Source organism: Zophobas morio, unplaced genomic scaffold, assembly GCF_036711695.1.
Source record: "Zophobas morio isolate AGI-343-1 ecotype UQ-CSIRO unplaced genomic scaffold, CSIRO_AGI_Zmor_V1 ptg000041l, whole genome shotgun sequence".
Lineage (NCBI taxonomy): Eukaryota > Metazoa > Arthropoda > Insecta > Coleoptera > Tenebrionidae > Zophobas > Zophobas morio.
Genome location: NW_026972146.1, coordinates 5,284,219 through 5,302,682, shown reverse-complemented (window position 1 = coordinate 5,302,682; position 18,464 = coordinate 5,284,219). Strand labels below are relative to the sequence as shown.

General features: G+C 39.6%; 1 protein-coding gene across 10 annotated transcripts in view; it reads right to left on the bottom strand.

The window, feature by feature from the left end:
• Window positions 1–18,464, bottom strand: part of Ten-a (Tenascin accessory) — a 250,510-nt gene that overhangs the window by 103,060 nt on the left and 128,986 nt on the right. For 8 of the 10 annotated variants that reach the window (XM_064071908.1, XM_064071909.1, XM_064071907.1 and 5 more), the window contains 3 exons: window positions 8,410–8,619; window positions 8,151–8,354; window positions 6,024–6,179 (listed from right to left, as the gene is read on the bottom strand). In XM_064071908.1, coding sequence (XP_063927978.1) covers window positions 6,024–6,179; window positions 8,151–8,354; window positions 8,410–8,619 — 570 coding nt within the window. Of the gene's footprint in view, window positions 1–5,394; window positions 5,521–6,023; window positions 6,180–8,150; window positions 8,355–8,409; window positions 8,620–18,464 lie in introns of those variants that run through there. The other 2 variants (XM_064071919.1, XM_064071918.1) reach the window with 2 other exon arrangements.

Here is an 18,464-nt window from a genome sequence, read left to right as displayed (position 1 = left end):
TCTCGAATAGATCCCCTTGTATCGAAGTTTCTTAAAAATCCTTGAAATAATTCTATTCAAAAAGAATTATTATCCCAGCGCCTCCACCATTTTTATCGAAAGTCAAGAATTACTAAAATTAGCGGGAATTGGGACATATTTCATAAGAAATTTTTTCAGGATAACATATTTTTATTTAGTTAAACCGTCTCTTGCCTTACAATGAAGAAAAATTAACTTTTATCCGAAAAAATGACAATCTGTTAAGTTGACCCTTCATAGAACGGTTTATTTTGCTTCAAATCCGTGTTTGCTCAGTTTTTTTGAGTCAGATTTCAAGATATTTAAAGTAAACACTTTATATTTTGTTAAATGTATCACTTTGTGTCGAGGTTTCTTAAAAATTCTTGAAATAGTTCTATTTAAAAGAATTATTATCCCGGCGCCTCCACCAATTTTTTTCAAAAATTGAAAATTAGTCAAATTAACTGAAACTGGGACATATCTTAAAGGAAATTTTTTCTGAACAACGTATAAGTGCTTATTTTCGCCGTCTCTTTTCATACGAATTAGAATCTATCAAGTTGACCCCGAAAGGGACGGTTTATCTTGTTTCAGATCTGTTTGTTCAGTTTCTTGGCTCAGATTTCAAGATATTTAAAATACCACATTATTTACCCTTTAATATACTCCTATCACTTGATGCCAAAGCTTATTAAAAATTCCTGTAATACTTATAAATTAAAAATTAATTATCCCGGCGCATCCACCTTTTTTATCGAAAAACCTTCAAAATTTGTAAAAAACAGATAAAGAGGAAAATCGATAGGCCAATGATCAGTTTTCGAGTACAAAAAAAAAACGGGTAATAGAGGAAAAAATATTCGTAGTTCAGGCCACTTAAAAGTCTCTACTGTCGAGATCTGGTTGATACAGTGGATCTTGGAAGGGAATGATGTGTTGAATCGAGTGCGAAAGTGATTATTAAAAAAAAAATCGCGCCGTATCCGAATTTCACCCCCCCTCTGTCCCCTCCTCCCGCATGCATGTACCTCGACCTGTACAAACGTCAATGCGCGCCTCAGTGTCGTCCCGACGCAGAAGAGAGAGGCGAAAGTTTCGAGCGAGACGCACGGGTCAATATTCGTTGCCTTTTAGTTGACCGATCCACCGCCGACGTCGCTAGCGTCCGGCTCCGCCATTACCCTAATTGCGCATGCACATATCTCTTCTCTATTTTATTAGCATTAATCTGTTTAAAATTGCACATCTGCGACATGGCCGCCGTCATTTGCCCAAATTGCACACTTCACCCCGTGCCATCTCCGACAATCAGGAGTCGGCCGTGGCGCGTCAACCGCCGACCATTTTTCACGCTCTTTATTGAATATGAATAATGACTACAAATGTCATTTTTCAGGACGGCCATTAGCGCCGCGGCAGGTGGGAGCGGGTATTTTTCTTGTCGGATTATCGGAAAATGATTAAACACTCGGAGGGTAACCGATCCGGCAAAGACAATGCCCGGAAACCGCCCCTCTCTGCCCCCCCGCGCGCCGCAAATAAAATGTAATCGAAGTGGAACCGGCTGAAAGGGTGGGTGAGCCTCATTACCGGAGCGCTAATGCCGATGGGGCGGCCGGAGGACACGGCGAACGGGGGCCACGGATATGGATTGCGCCGGAATTGATTTGACACGGCGAGGGATTGGATTGCGATAAGTCGGAGATAATGGCAAATGCACCGAGTTAAGTCGGACAATTAGCGGGAGCTGGGATCATCCGGAGAGCGGCTAAGAGCGATATGGGAAATCCTAGCCTGCGCAGAACCATGCGCTATAGCCCACTCCGATTACACGGGTTACTGCTTTCGGCGTTCACGAGTCACTTAATTACCGCTGTCGCAAACCGACGTTTTGTTGTTTCATGCAAACGAAAAAACCCTAATAAACGTAAAATCCCGATTTGAAAATACAACAGCGATTTTCCACAAGATCGCTCCGAAATCTTGTAAACACAACTCGCCTACCCGTATTCCAAATTAAGAGTCGTTTGTTTTTCTTTTCTTGTTCGCAAATCCGCGACCTTGAACCTGCCCACACCCGACCTGCTCGTCTGCGAAATTTTCCACAATTTTCTTTGCCCCCGACTTTCCACCGTTTGAAAAAAATATGAGAAACCGGGGCACAGTCGGCCCTCCGAAATGTAAATAATTCCTGTCTGCGCGCAAAAAGCTAATTACTTAGCGAAAATTCCGGGCAACTTTATTTTTGTTCTCGATCGAATTTTTTTTCGCGTGCAGACGGAGGTGTGGCGGCGAGATCGTCATAAACTCAATTCGGTATGCACTTCGGTAAACAGCGAATTATCCTAGTTCGATTCGAGTTCGTTCGTGTATGTGTATTTTTATCTGGAACTATGTAGAGGTATTTCGGTTTTGTAATAAACTATTCATGCAGTTACGATTCGTGCAGTAATGCGACTATTGTACGGATTATTTCGCATAAAATTGACCGCATTGCTCTGATTAAAGGTTTTTGTTGGGGGTGGGGCGGGGAGCGGTTGTACAACGATTCGGATTTATTACAAACATTGTGTGTATTTAATAAACCGGTGCACCGCGTTTCTATAGTAGCTTGAATAATAGTTCGTTTGATATTAAACTTTCAGTTGAACTCCAAAGTGAAGTAAACTGAAAACAACACCCGAGTGTGGAATACAGTTTTGTAAAAGACTTGAGATTACTGATATTTTAAGCTGCATTTAAAGCAGTTTGTTTAAAAATTTATCCAAAATGGACTGTATATTTTAGTAGCTTAATGTTGCATTTGGGCTTGAAATAAAAATGTGAATATTACGAACCTTAGTAAATACCAGTAATTTACAGTATATCTAATAGGTAACTGCATTTTATTATCACAGGAAACTGTAAAAAGTTTAAAAATTATAACTTAATCTGTAAAACACAAACTTTATTAAATGTTTTTTTTTTTTTGAAAATACAATAATATCGTATGATAAGAAGGTAGGGTTTGTCGAGTTATTTATTCTTTGACTGTTATTTGGTTATTTCAAAATATAACAGTTTAAAATTTTAGAATTTGCTCTAATTTTTTACTTCCCGAGCGTAAGCGGGTGACTGGCTACTTTCGTTTTCTCCAAGTTTCATGACCCCTGAAACACGAAAAAATTGGTCTACCGTTACCGTCTGTATATCTGATGTCTGTCGATTTCTATTGGAACTACCGGACCGGTTATTATCAAATTTTATATGCATTTCAGAATTATCGGGAAGAAACGCTAACCAAAATTTGTCCAATCAATAATTTGATGACCTGTCCTCAAAATTTTGTACATTAAATATTATTAAATTTTATAAAATAATTTACTCAGATACTTGCGGTGAATCCGCCTTGATTTTTAATGACAATTACATATTGCATAACTGTTTCTGCAAAATTTGCAGCATGTGCAAAATCCTCAAATTCTCAAAACACTAAAATCCTCAAATCCTCAAAACAACAAAATCCTCAAATCCTCAAGACAACAAAATACCGAAAAACCCAGAACCCTCAAATCATTAAATCCTTAAAACAGCAAACTCCTCAAACCCTCAAAACACCAAAATAGTCAAATCCTGTAATTCTCAAAATCCTCAAATCCTCAAATCCTTAGAACACCAAAACCCTCAAATCATCAATTTCTGTTAAAACACCAAAATCGACAAACCCTCAAAACACCAAAATCCTCAAATTCTTGTCGATTTTTTTTGTATTTATAAAAGTTATCACAAAAAAATGAAAATTTACAAAATTACATACAGCTGCAGTTGTGTTTTATGATCCGTGTTGAGTTTTACCTTTGACATCCAGATGTTTGAAAAAAAAAAATCAAAATTAAGTAACATTTTGCAATATAACGTTGAAGCTGTAAAACCGATTGATATGGTTTGAAAAAAAATCTAAATTAACTAACATTTTGCAATTTAATTTTACAACTGTAAAACCGATTGTTCTGAAATCTTGCAAACGTTTTAAGGTCATCTGAACATGATAAATCGTTCATTAAAATGTATACATTTAGTCCCTCCTAAAAAATTGATGACGTGTTCTCAAAATTTTGTCGAATGAATCCTGTCTAAAATATGCAAAATATTATTCATCTATACTTGTGGTTGAAACTATATGCAAATCTTTTTGATCCGAGTGAACAACTAACCCTTGGCTCTCAGATAGTTTGCGTGCAACCAACAGTCTTGAGAGATTAGGCGTGCATATTTTTTTGACCGTGGCGCGCAACTGACCCATACCCCTGAATTGTACGCTACAATAAAAGTTATAATTATTAACTATACTAGAATTGTTTTTATCTTGGCAACGTAACGATCACATAATTTGCACTTTTTAAGTTTCACATTTTTAATTTAAAATCCAATAAAAAACTGTAGCAGTTGATGAAAAATTACTTAGTAATATCTACAGCAAAACTGTATGCAAAATGAGGGTAAAATAAACAAAATAACCTTCATTTATCTACCATTAAAGGATTTAAGAAGCCTGTACTATTCGTTCCGAGCCAATTATCGGATTAAGATTAGACCCGCCGAGATGTCGTAAATCATCCCGAGTCTGTATACTTAGTTGCCTGATTCTAACAAAATCTTGCAATTTATTCTCTCATTTTTTGTTATAACTTAAAACGTTATAATTGTAAGGGCAAATAAAAAATTCAGGTCAATGCGCCATAAAATCCTCTACAATCCGAGTTCTCGTATTTATATGTTGTATGTTTTTTAAGAAAAAAATCTAAAAACCATTCTATGTGAAGAGTATATATAGACATCGTCTGCTCCTTCAAATGTTGATATGAAACTACAACGGAACATAGTCTCGATAGGTAAGGTCCTGCCTTGAAATGTTGAGGGGATATCAGTATTAGACACGAAAATAAATAAAAATGTACTGTCAGATTTGGTAATCCCACCTGCAGCCGACCCTTTCCTCCCATTCAAACCTGCATCACACATCCGACGTGTTCGGCCATGTTGGCCCTAAATTAGGGTCGTTTCGCTGGAGGGGCGGCGGTTCGGGAAAGAGTAGAGAAAAGAAAGAAAAAATGAAATTCTTATCGTCTACAAGTTCCGTTATTGAGAACGTCGTTTGCATACAATCGATGAGTGACGACGTGTGCTTTAAGGATTACCGTTAGCGTCAGAAAAACTGACGAGGGTGTGAAACTTCTACAAAGTGGTTTACTCTACGGCGCACACGATACATCATAACGAATTTGCACATTTACAACGTTCAGACAGTGTCTCTAAATGCGAGGCGAAGACAGGTCAATCGAGGGCGAAGATGCGGCCCGACGTTCCGATGAAGCGCGTGTTCTATTAATGGATTGCCCAAAAAATACCCACTTTTTACTCACGTGTCTGCCCGGAGTTAATCGTCGTTCGTTTCCGGGCACATGGCCGCCGCCGCCAGCGTCAGCGTACTCTGATGGCGTATTTCGTCCCCAATCACTGCTAATGCACCACTAAGTGGCAATAAAGTTTACAAGCGCGTCGCAGAGCCCAGACATTAGTATTCATCGACCGTATTAAGACCGAACTACTGACCGCCCTTTTATCGTGAATTAAACTAACTGCCTTACATAATGCCTCGCCTGATTCGCAGCTTCCGCCCATCAACTCGGAAAAAAATACACGCGTACCGTAAATTCATGATTTTCGAGCCGACCAACTTTCTCCAAGACGAAAACGACAAATTTTCACAGGACTAGGTACATGTAAGATTCAAATTGGCTGTGATGCAACATTTTTGCTGCATACTAGCGAATTTTCTCCACGACGAAAGTGCACAAACTTTGACAGTAACTTCTAGGATTCAAAATTGATTTGTTTTATATCACTTGAAAAATCAAAAAAAAAAAATAGTTTGATACCGATCACCGGTGGGAGGGTGAAAGGACTATCTGAATCCAACTCGAGTAGATGCCAACATAGTTGGCGAAGCAAGTGAAAATGTGTTTTTCTTGTGCACTCACCTCCTTGCGAGAGGAACTGCGACTCCTGTGTGCCCTGGCCGTCGCCCACGGGCAGCGAGTAGTCGGCCCTCCGTCGCAGGGTGGCCGAGTGCAGGGAGGGTCCCCTCGGGGGCACTTCCGGCGGGGCCGGCTCTGGCGGCGACTCCTCGTTCACGTCTGAAATGTGAAATGTGCTCAAATCTGAAATTATAATCAGGAAATTATTTGTAAATAATGAGAAACCTATTCGAAGGCGTGTTTTACCCGAACGAGTAAACTGATGAATTTTCATGAAAATTACGGGAGGATGCAAATCGCGCTAATAACATGCAAATTTATACGAAATTATTACAAATTAAATAGATTTGCCGAGGGACGGGCGGATGATACCGCGCGGATGAGATTTCGAGGATGATGGGCTTTAGCAATCTGGAAGATAATTTTTAAGGTGATTTTTCGGCACGGGCTTACTGAACGTGTCTAATTCTATCATCGCTCCGCACTTGTAACACAAATATAAATTGCCTGGAACAGCTGTACATATTAGATTATAGATGGCTGGGAGGTTATCTGTGTTTGTGTTAATAACGTCGCAAAAAGTGATAAGGGAGGTCCGGTTAAAACGGTGATTTTACACACAAGAACGCAACGATCAATAATTAAGTACCTACTTAATTAATGAATTAACTTTATTTCCAATCGCGAACGGTATTAATGCAATTATAGCACAATAGTGACATTACTATGGGTTATCAAGTTTATTGTTTCGTGGAGTTACTTTCAACTAAATTAATTTAACAGCCTATTTGTAATTAGGATTTGATTGCTCTTAAACCTCTGTAATTACAACAAAATTGGTGTAATTACGCAGCCATCTAAACCCTGTAGAATTTGGAATAATTACCCTCAGTTCTCGAGGTTTATCAACCGCCCCTTAAAAATCTCAACCTTGTTCTTCCGACACTCTTGCTGCTTAGTTGTAGACATAAACACCCTAGAGCGCGCTATCCTGGTCACGGCACCAAATGCCCCCTCCCAAAACGTCGCTATAACTTTACCGGCCGCAAACTTTTACTTGTGCTAAGATTTTCTTTCTCCCAACCTCTTCCATCTGTCCGAATTCCTCGCACCGCCCGTTCCGCATCCATCACTCCTTCGTATTATCCGAACTCCTGTGCGATCTCCACTCATTAATTCTCCTCGTCATTGTTAATATCGATCACGAATTTCCGGCGTGTTTGTTAAGCTTTGACTTTGTGAAACAACATTTACAAAACCGGCGGCGCGCTTTTTTTTATTAAGACAACAACGCAACAAAAGCCGAAATGTCATTAATCATCCGCGTTACGAGCCAGAACTAGACCCTATTTTCTTTCATGACAATAACTAATTACGCGAACATTTCCTGGCGATCAATTAAAAATCGGCCTCGATTAATTCCGACCTTTTTTCCCGCTTTTGACGTGATGCTTCCGGTAATTCCTGTTCTGACGCGGTGGTAGCTAATAATTAACTAATCGAGTTAGCCGATGGTGGATACGTGTAGTGGCGCCACCTATCCGACTCTAAGCTAATTACAAGTCGTCACTCATTACCTTAACTTCGTTCGAGAGGTAATTAGATTTGTTCGGTTGCGACTTGGAGAGACAGCACGCTGGGGCTCGCTTCCAAGTCGAAAAAATTTAGAACTTAGCAGACAACGAACGGCTAGGTACGACGTCAAAAACAAAAAACGCTACTAACACCTTCGCGACGTAAAACTCGTCCCCACCTCTCGAAAACAAAGGAGCCTCTATTTGCCCATTTCCACTTAACGAGTCCGGACAATGCGGTTTCCGCGTGAAATTTTCGAAAAATACGGCTTCCATATATCCCATTAACGCTGCGGCAGCTATGGAACTTTACGGCCAACTTTATAATTAGATCGGCAAATCCGATAGCCGCAGTCCGGCTGAAGCTGAAATCCCTTCAGCTGAGTGTACATCCGACGGTCCACTCGCCTGTCATTGTAAACAGCATCAGTCGGCTTTAATTACTGCGAGCTTTTTGATGGAATAAAACTCATTAACGTTTAATTGCGACTCTAAATAGTTTCCGCGCTCTCCAGAAACTCCAAAAATCGAACGACCAACAACTAAAACCGTCTACCGTTATTGAGACAGATCCGCTGCTGCTGCTCGTGATAGCCGATATCGGTGCTCCCAGACGGTGGTATCCGGCCGTCGTTGCAGCTGTTGCAGGAAGTGGCGCTGCTGGATGAAGTCATGCCGCTGGTCCTGTGCCGTCCCCGCCCGGTACGCCCGAGAGTGCTGTTCGAGAGGTTCTTTTTGTTGCTGGCGTAGATGACTTCGCCTGAAATCGAAACAAAACAGCGATGAGATCGTAAATTGGGGCCGCGGAAGATCACCATTGTTGCCGCGTAGGCGATCCTGCGGGGTCGCGTAGTGGATTCTTCTAGTGTTCGTGTTCTCCATGGGAAATGGCGACGCTTGGCGGTGCAAGGGAATCGGCGAGCGGGGCGACACCAGAGTGGGTGGCGGGGTCGGGAAAGGGGTGGTCGGGTTGTCCGTGGTGACGGCGTCCTCGGTGTCGTCCGAGCGGTACGACCGATCCACACCTGCAAAGGACGCAAGCGTCAGTAAAATTGCGCCAAGAATCCAGGATGACCTTTGTTTCAGAGGGTCACTTAATTTTTAGGCACCCGCTTGCCTTGCAAGTATCCTGACCACTAGACCACGAAGCCGCTTATCTTTCTCCGCTTACTAATGTTATTGTGCCGCCACAGAACAAATCTGACAAGCAAACCCCTGCAGTTTCAGAAAGATGCACTGAAACTACCCGGCGGTATTCCTCCACTTTACGTAACTTCCCTGGATTGGACCTACGTGATTTGTGTGACCTTCAGTGGCTTCACTTTGGTCTTTTGTCAAGAGACTTGTCCGGTCAGGTCAGGATGAATTAGGTCTAATCAGGTCGGATCAAGGGATGGAATGACTTAACCTAGCTTAGTTTGATCTACGGCAGAAACAAATAGGCTCCACTTTACGTACATAACTTCAGTTGATCTAGCCTAGCGTGGTCTGGCCTGAGCTAACGTGGCTTGAATTGGTTCTTTTGTCCAGAAGCCTGCTGAGTTCAATTCAGGACAACTCAGTAGTATGTAAAAGCATATGTTCTAACTCACATTCAAAAAACAATGCAAATTATTCAATTTTCACCCCGATTTCAAGTTTTTTAACGTAAAAAACCATAAATTCAATGAAATATTGCATAAATTTTACACTTTTTTTATGTTGTAATTTTTTTTCCCAAAAAAAATATTATGGAATTTACACCAGTTTTCAAGACAGTTATGAAAAAGTTTATTTCCAACTTGTTTTTTTCAACTCATATATATGATTCTGAGATAAAAGTCAGTTTATTACCAACTAAATGGATTATTGTAAATTATGTAAAACAAAAACTAAATCTACAGGAGAACCAAAATTTGATAAAAAAAGAAAACTGTGGCGAAGAATATCAACCTGCAGAATTTGTAAATCAGTGAAAAATAATATTTCCAAATCACCTGAGGAAATTGAAATTTTAGAATTATTCAAACCTTTTAGAAAAAGATTTAGTACACGACATTTTATTCAGAAAGGAATAGATGATACTTTTCAAGCTGATTTATATTCCTTTTACAGGCCAAAGGGAAAATTAGAAGATCATGCATATAATTTAAGAACTCAACATAAATCATTTGATAACGATTATAAAAAATTATTAAGGCAAAATAATAATTATAAATATATTTTAGTTGTTATTGATACTTTTTCGAAATATGTTTGGGCAGTTCCACTAAAAACAAAAACCGGATTAGAAGTGGCAGATGGTTTTAAAACTATATTTGAAAAATCAAAAAGATTTCCAAAAAAATTACATGTTGATAAAGGAAAGGAATTCTATAACAAAGACGTAAAACAATTATTAAATAAAAACAGTATTCAAATATATAGTACCGGTACTGAAAATAAAGCATCAATTATTGAACGATTTAATCGAACTCTTGGAAACAAATTGAAAATTATTATTTATCAAAACAAACCATGGATAACTGAATTACCTAAAATAATTAAAAAGTATAACAATAGTTATCATAGAACAATTAAAATGAAGCCAACTGATGTAAATAAAAATAATGAAAAAAATTTACTAAGTACTGTATACAATTATAAAACTACTACTAAAAAACCAAAATTTGAAATTGGCGACAGAGTTAGATTATCTATGCTTGTTGATACGTTTCGCAATAAATTAAAAACTAATTGGACAAAAGAAATATATAAGATTCATGATGTTTTTATAGGAGATCAAATTTGGTATAAGGTTGAGACATCTGATTCCAACGAACAAATTAAAGAAGGAATTTATGAAGAAGAACTTCAATTATCTTTATTGTAGTATCCATAAGGTACAGTATTTATTTTATCTATGAGATATCTTTTATCATCATATGGAGATAGAGCTATTTTATTTGTTTTAACTGTATATAATTTTAACCCATTTGAAATAATATTATATACCTCTTCGTATGTTTCTTTTGTATTAAGTAAACAGTCTTTATACATTTCAAATCTCATTTTCTCAATATTTTGCCGTTTAATTCCTTTACATACTTTCTTTTCTTTCATTTCTGTTATGAATGATTTATTTTCTTTATTATATTTTGTTTGCATTTCATCATATTTGAAAGCATACATTTTTGATCTTAATCCTACATACTCTCGTAACGGTATTCCTAAAAACTCATCTTTAAACAATCCGGGAACCTTTTTATTTTGTTTTGGCATCCAATCCATTTTATAGTCTGAAGTATCAAACCAGTTAATATCATTTTCTATATCTTTATATATATCATCGGTTTCAATATGAACAAGAAATGAATCAGTATCAGTCATTAATAACTTAATTTTGTCTCCATATTTTGATTTTAAAAAGTTATACCAAAATTTATACATAATTAACTTTGATAATTCCAATACAACAAATCCACCAAATATAGGTTTATTTAACTTTACTGTTGCTTGTTTTTTGTATACTAATACATTTTCATCGTCTATGATATCTCTGTGGGTAAAAACCTTACAACGTTCAAATTCCTCATATCTATTAATATAAATTTGATATATATAAAAACAGTATGTTCGTGATTAATTCACCTGTTTTGTTTTCACTTGAAGAAAATACAAGACAATTATTAGAATTTGATGATGATGATGATGATTTTCTGAATTCTATGGGACCAAAGTACTCGCGTATTTTAGAAACGATTGAAAAAGAACTTCAAATATCTAGTACTTCTCTAGATGATTTAGGTAATAAGGTAAACACCGACAAAACATTTGTCAACATTACTAGACATAGTGAAAGCAAGTTCAAATTAGACTTAAAAAATAAAACTATTTATTCACCACTACGATTTAAATTTGATGAGCATACATGTAAATATTTAGGTTTTAAAAACGAGTATATGGAAGAAAATATAAATCACAAATTTGAAATTAAAAAGACGTGGATAGACATTTTCACTGGTAATTATAATTTAAAAGAATTAAATAATGTTATAGCAAAAAAAATTAAAGAACGAAAATATGATTTCAAGTTTCAGATATATGTTAATACTGATTTTAAAATATTTATTCAGTCAGATATACCTTTTAAACTTGATAAACATTTATGTATGTTATTAGGGTTCAAATACTCTGGTAACTTTTTTAGAGAAAAAACTGAATTTGCTACTAAGAGAAATTTGTTAGGTAAAAACATTTATCATATACAATGTAACATTGCTGGTAAAAGCTTTGAATCGCATGATAATAGGCATAGACACGTAGAAGAAAATTTATTACAAGTCTTTCAAAATGAACTATCGGGTGAAAATTTATTCCAGTCAAATAATTTGTTATACGTTACTGTTGATACAAGTTTAAATAAAATTCAAGAAATAAAAGTTTTCGTTACTGACATGTATGGGGAAGAAGCGTACGAAATATATGATGTTACTGCTTATTTGCATATTGTCTCTTCTAGTTTGTAATTTTTTAATTTATTAAATGAATTCATATTGTGTCAAATGTAAAAGAAAAACGGGTAATATTAATCCGCGCGTTGTTCTTACAAAAAATAATAAGAAACGAATGGTTTCGAAATGTCAAGAATGTGGAACGACAAAAAGTCAATTTATTAAGAATTAGGTATATACCAAAATCAACAAAATTTTAAGAATGTTTCCTTATGAGGTAATTTTATTAATAAAGTAACAGTAATTTTTCTTAAATTCGGGCAAAGTGGACTACATCCACGAATTTAAAATTCTTCATCTTCCGTCAGATTAAAATTAATTTCTTCACCATGGGTATGATATTTTACACCATCAGCACTCAACGTGTTAACAATTTATTCGGTTTCTAATATCGTATACTCATTATTGTTTTTTTTTTCTATAAATATATTAAATTTAATTTCCTTCTGATTAGATAACATTTTAAAATTTTCTGAATCTACCTCGATTTCTGTTATGGGTTCTTCATTTGGCATCATATGAGTTGAAAAAACAAGTTGGAAATAAACTTTTTCATAACTATCTTGAGAACTGGTGTAAATTCCATAATATTTTTTTTGGGAAAAAAAATTACAACATAAAAAAAGTGTAAAATTTATGCAATATTTCATTGAATTTATGGTTTTTTACGTTAAAAAACTTGAAATCGGGGTGAAAATTGAATAATTTGCATTGTTTTTTGAATGTGAGTTAGAACATATGCTTTTACATACTACTCAACTCAGGTCAGACAAAGTCAGGTCTGGTCAGGTGAGGACAGTTCAAATCAGGTCAGGTTGGATTGGATCAGGTCGGTCAGGTCAAACAAAATCAAGTCAGACATGGTTAGCTCAGACATTGATCCACTTGGCCGGTCGTTTGAACTGTTTGTTTTATCAAGAAATTTCACAGGTAAGGTTAGATTATCTCAGTATAGATCAGAAGCAGTCAGTTCAGGCAAAGTCAGGTCAAAAGATGAAGTACCTTGACCTAGTCTAGTCTGATCTGTAAATTTGGTGGCGCTTATTGTAATAAACACGGTAAGTAATGATAGTATAACCTAAAAATGTTTAAGTGTATTTAAGTAATTTGTGGATGTAGTCTTGCACAACGTGGGGCAATGCACGTCGGTGTTATTTGTGTGTCGTTACGGTCGATTCTTTTTCGTCGTTTGTCTGTCCATTGTGTGGAGACATCTTCCCCCACCACGGCCCTGATGAACTTTGTCGTTTAAAACCTTCTCCGAAGCCATCGCAAGCATAATTTCTGTAGTAAGTGGAGCGGAACGCAATTGGCGTTACGGTCTCGAAGACTCGGAAGTATTTAAAATAAAAATTACATCCGATGTGAGTGAATAATTTGAGTAGGATGGGCCGAAAAGGGGAGACCGACGAAACAAAAGAGAACGACGTTCTAAAACCGACAAGGAATTAAATTACCCGTCTTATATTTCTCGTTTTATTTAACGTATCATTTATAAAAAATGTAATTTAATAGAATCTGCCCCCAACGTTACCTTGTTACGGAAGAGCATTTTCCCAAGTCGCAAACTTTAGTTTACCTCGGGCGTCAGATTCAGCGGAATCTCTCCAGAGTACCTTGAAAAATAAATCACGTCTTTTCTAATCATATATGAATGACTTCCATTCCACTTCCTGAAATGCAATCTCGGCGCCGAGTATCGAAAATCGGGAAGGGGAGCGCGGCTTCGCCCTAATTGGGCTTAAATCAAAATTTTCGGCTTGTGTTCCTACTCACCTGTAATTATGACAAGAGGAAAGGACGGACAGGAAGCGGAGGAAAACTGAACCAAGACTGCCGAGACCTGTCGGTTCCCGGGGGCAAACAACTCAAGATTGAATATGAAAATTTAATCAGGTAATTTCATAGGGGATGATGCCTCAATGCTTTACCGACAAATTGTGTTCTCTGCTGCTCCTTTGCCCACTTCTTATCAACGGACACATTTCCCAACTCGATTGCCGGCAAATTCGCCAGAGATTATTAGCTGCGAGCATTCTGACGGCTTTATTGGAGACGAACGGAATGATAAGTGAGGGATGCATCGCGGCGTGAAAGTGCGTAAAAAATAATTACCCCTGACACTAAGTGCCTCGCTAGGATTACGGGGCGAAGGTGCTTTCGGGGTTCGCGAAGATGTGATGGCTTTAGGCACGTTCTTAATAAGACTTAGGCTTTTCCGCCTTTTAAGAGGGTGGGCACATTTTTACCTTAGCGCCATTGTACGCGGAAGGCATTTTTGATAAACACAGTGGTGCTCCAAACGCAACTACATAACACACCTCCCCCCGCTTAGAACAAAACTAGTCACGACGTAAAAATCGGCCTCCTCCGTTGCAGTAATTATATTCTTTAAGTGGAGTCGCAGGAACGACAGGATTTTGCGCGCAATCCGGGCCCGAATTTTTCGTAATTAGGAACGGGATCGTCGAACCGAAAAAACCCTTCGGACCCCGGAGACTCGAGTTTATAATTCGGAGCCGGCATCCAGAAAAACAAGTCGGTTTCACGAATTGTTTACTTTGGGGGTAGGTCGCCGCAGGTGTTCGATGTAGACGATCGTCGTTCACCTTTGACTCGGGGCCCGCGCCCGAACGCGTTTTATTGCGTTCGGTCCGAAGCCGACATTTAATTTTCTTCAGGTCTCGGGTGGCTCCGCATAAATGGAAATTGCCCCACACTCGGTTCTCGTTATTGTTTCAAGATACCGCAAACAAACGCATTGCGCCGACCGCCGCCGAGCCGCCCCCGATTTATTGAATTATTATTCGGGCGCACCTGGCTCTGGAATACTAGGATGACGCGCAGGTGGCGTTCCTCTCGGACAGCGTCTTCGAGACGTCCGAGAGGGTGAATAATGATCTAGATTCGACTGAATAGTAAATACGCGTAGTTGTTAGCGAGTAATTTCCATCGGGGCGAATAAAAAAGCGCCGACGCGTCAGAGTAAATCCTGCAAAGTTAAATTAATCACTTGAAATATCTCGCGGATAATTGCTCGGCGCTTGACAAATCCAGCGTTTTCGAGCTGAAACTGCAGAATATGTTGAAGTTGCAGGAAACCGATAAAACGTGTCGCAGTCCTGCTGCGAACAAGTAATTTTTTGCGGTTCGTTTTTTCCCGATCCTGCGTCACTCGTAATTAATTTAAAAAAGCTCCTAACAGAATTAAAATCATCCGTTAAGTGGCTTGTTTGTGTCGTCATAGAAACCCTCCACCCTTCCGGGATGACTGTGCTCCTGTCATCGCGGGGAAAATTCGAAGGGCCGCAGGATTTGTCGACATGATGTATTGTTTTCTTTGATGGAAGAGGCAATGAAGCGTCCCGTTATGAAACAGACGGACCCAAGGTTGGAGGTTGCGTCCATCGGGAACACTTTGGTAATTGGAAACGTACTGAGCCGGAATAAAATATATAAGAAACTTCGCCGCCTGTCTGATCGACGTACACGTAATTCGACCGCACCAGAAAAACATCAGCTGGAGCCCGATCGCATTAAACTTCATCTCGCAATTAACTTCGTTTTAACGAAACTCCGACTCCAACATTTCGCAAACAAAACCCCATAAACCCATCCCTCCGCTCGACTCTTCTCCTCCGATAGGGATGGGTGATAAATGGCCCATCCCGAGTAAACACTGTCCTTCATTTGGTCCCGACAAAAGGCGGCTAATGATTTCTGAAGGCTGGATCTGTGTTTTTCCCGTTAATCTGTTGCTCGGGTAGTGGTTTAAGGTGCGAATCCGTTCGGGATTAGAGGGTGGTTCTCGGGGGCGGCTGCAGCTGAGTGGCGGCGTGATGGATGGGGTTGCCGAGCCCGACACCCGGTCGTGGTCCACGTGCCCACCGTGTCACGTCCGCGATTTGTGTTCCAGGAAACCGCACGGCCGATCGAAGTGCTCCCGAGGGAACACGATGCTGGATGTTATTACAGTTGTTTTGTTTCCCGAGAATTACATCCTTTCATCTCGATTCGGAAATCGACTTTTTCAAGGGTGATACTCTCTTCGGACGGGGATAAGAGCGCTCGAGGACTCTCACGGTGAAAGGGCGAAACCAGTAATGTGCTACTAGTGCTGGAGTGGATCACACATAAATACATAAAGAGAAACCCGATCACGGCTTCACTTCAGGACACGTACATTCCGCCACACGACCTTGGACAAGCTCAAGTTTTATTAGCATTTTTACACTCATCTCGGATCAGGCGATGCGCACCTTTTGAAAATTTCAAAAAATTCAGGAAGCTGCACAAGTTAATTCAAAATTTCAAAACGGGTCGAACATCCAACTTCTGGTTTATACCACGTAATTCCTTAGGGTTACGGACAAGTTCGCCGTTCGGGCTTACTTTACCTAACAAGGGACCCCACAGGAAGCAAATTCACCACTTTATTGGCAAATTTGGCCAAGTCAGCGGACACAGTTAAACTGTTTTGGCCATTAATCAGTGTCCACTACGATATTAAGAAAAAGACTTTATCGGGTTTTTGTGTTACATAGTCAGTCCTCACTCCTTCCCTGATTCACTCGAATTCGTATAATCTCACGATTCTTGATACAAACGATGCGATAATGGTAGCAGGAAGGAAATTACGCCGACTCAGCACAGTCCCGTTGCAACCGCCCCAAATCCGCTCTACCGCTGTCGGCCCATCACGCGACAGCTTTAATTCTGACCGCTGCCAATTGAAAATTTCAGAATCCGGGGAATTAATTCGTCCCGGATAACTGTTTACGGAATAGTTGCGGCCGAGGCAATCGGAAATGCCCGACATTCTCGCCATCAGCCCCCGGAATGCCAAGTCCTCTATAATTAAAACTGATTAAACCAACAATTACTGTAGCCGCCCCCCGCGACGTTAAAACTCATATCGATAATTAAAGCGAAGCCGTCCAACTTACAGTCGCATTAAGGGCTGCGAGTGATTAAAAGCGAAACGAGGGGTGGACGGGGGTGATTGGTTTTATTAGGGAGAGTCTATCAATCAAGGTGGCGGCGGGCGTCCCGCCGCCCCCCGCGCCACCGCCGGCGCAAACACGAGCGACACGTAGCGGCGCCGAAGCTCCATTATGAATTAATTGTGTTTACATCCACTTACACAAAATACCTTTCACATTTTACTAAACTGTTATTGTTTAAACGCCAACGAAAGTTCGCTGCGAATGGCCTGAAACGGATGTTTGATTAATGAGCGCCGGCTGAAATACCTGAAAAAGGAAGTGTTTGTCGTGGAATTGGAACTGAAGGGAATAACAAAGGCCCCTTCTTCGGGGATCATCCAATATTAATTTGGGGCTGCGGATACGTCCGGTTTTCGAGTGCAGACTTAACGCAAACATTATTAGACAAGAAATATGTTTTTCCGGGACGAGGGCCAGAACAAGAGTAGCAGTCTGTCAGAAAGTCCTTGCTTTCATAACCGCCTTTAGACTTTTTGCTCCACGTACATAAAAATGTCCAAATGTGGTTCTTCTCATTGTTATTATTATTATTATTACTACTATTACCTTGGTACGAGTATAAATGGTTGCCGATTAAGCTCACGAAGTAGTTACGGTATTGAACTTCGATTATGGGTTAGGACACCCGGAGGCATTACTGAACGTGGTAGCTGTAATTAGTGCTTGGTTATCTCGCGTTTGTCGTACGACAGACTTATGGTGGCGGAAGTCGGGGTCTTTGTGGAGGAGGCGAGGAAAAATGAGATGTTGGTTGTTACGCGGGCACGGTGTCAGGGGGCCGAGCCGAAGCCGAATAGATCACGTTTTTTGCAATTTTCGTTTTTGAATCGCTTCCAAGTTCTCTTTGAGCGCATCGAAATAAGCCGTCGACGAGTGTTCTCTTCCGCGAGCCGAGATCCAATTCGGGTATTACAATGCAGCAGGAATAATTCGATAATCTATATTCGAAGTAACATGCTGATATGGTAATAATATCAAAATGATATTAGAAGCAAACGTGCAGAGACTGCATGGCGATGAGTAATCTTTTTCTATGTCGGGGTCGGCGGCGGCGAAATAAAGAAGGCGCCCGGGGGCCCCCTGTGTATCTCCTGCGACGGGTAAGTCTGTGTGCGTGGGTTACACACGCCCGGATATATCCGCCTATCCATTCTCGACACAAAAGTAACTTCGTGAATATAAATCAACGTCATTGTGCCGGGTACAGATCATCAAGGAACTGCCAGCAGCCGGTGGCGCTACATCCGAATACTACTAATAGCAACGGACGGATGAATTTTTATGAGATTTAAGGGAGCGGAACGCTAATTAAAGTTGGAATTTTGACGGATATTCGAGCGGGAATCGGAGAAAACTGTTGCTTCTGCGGGGGGCGGTCAGTCGTCCGTCCGC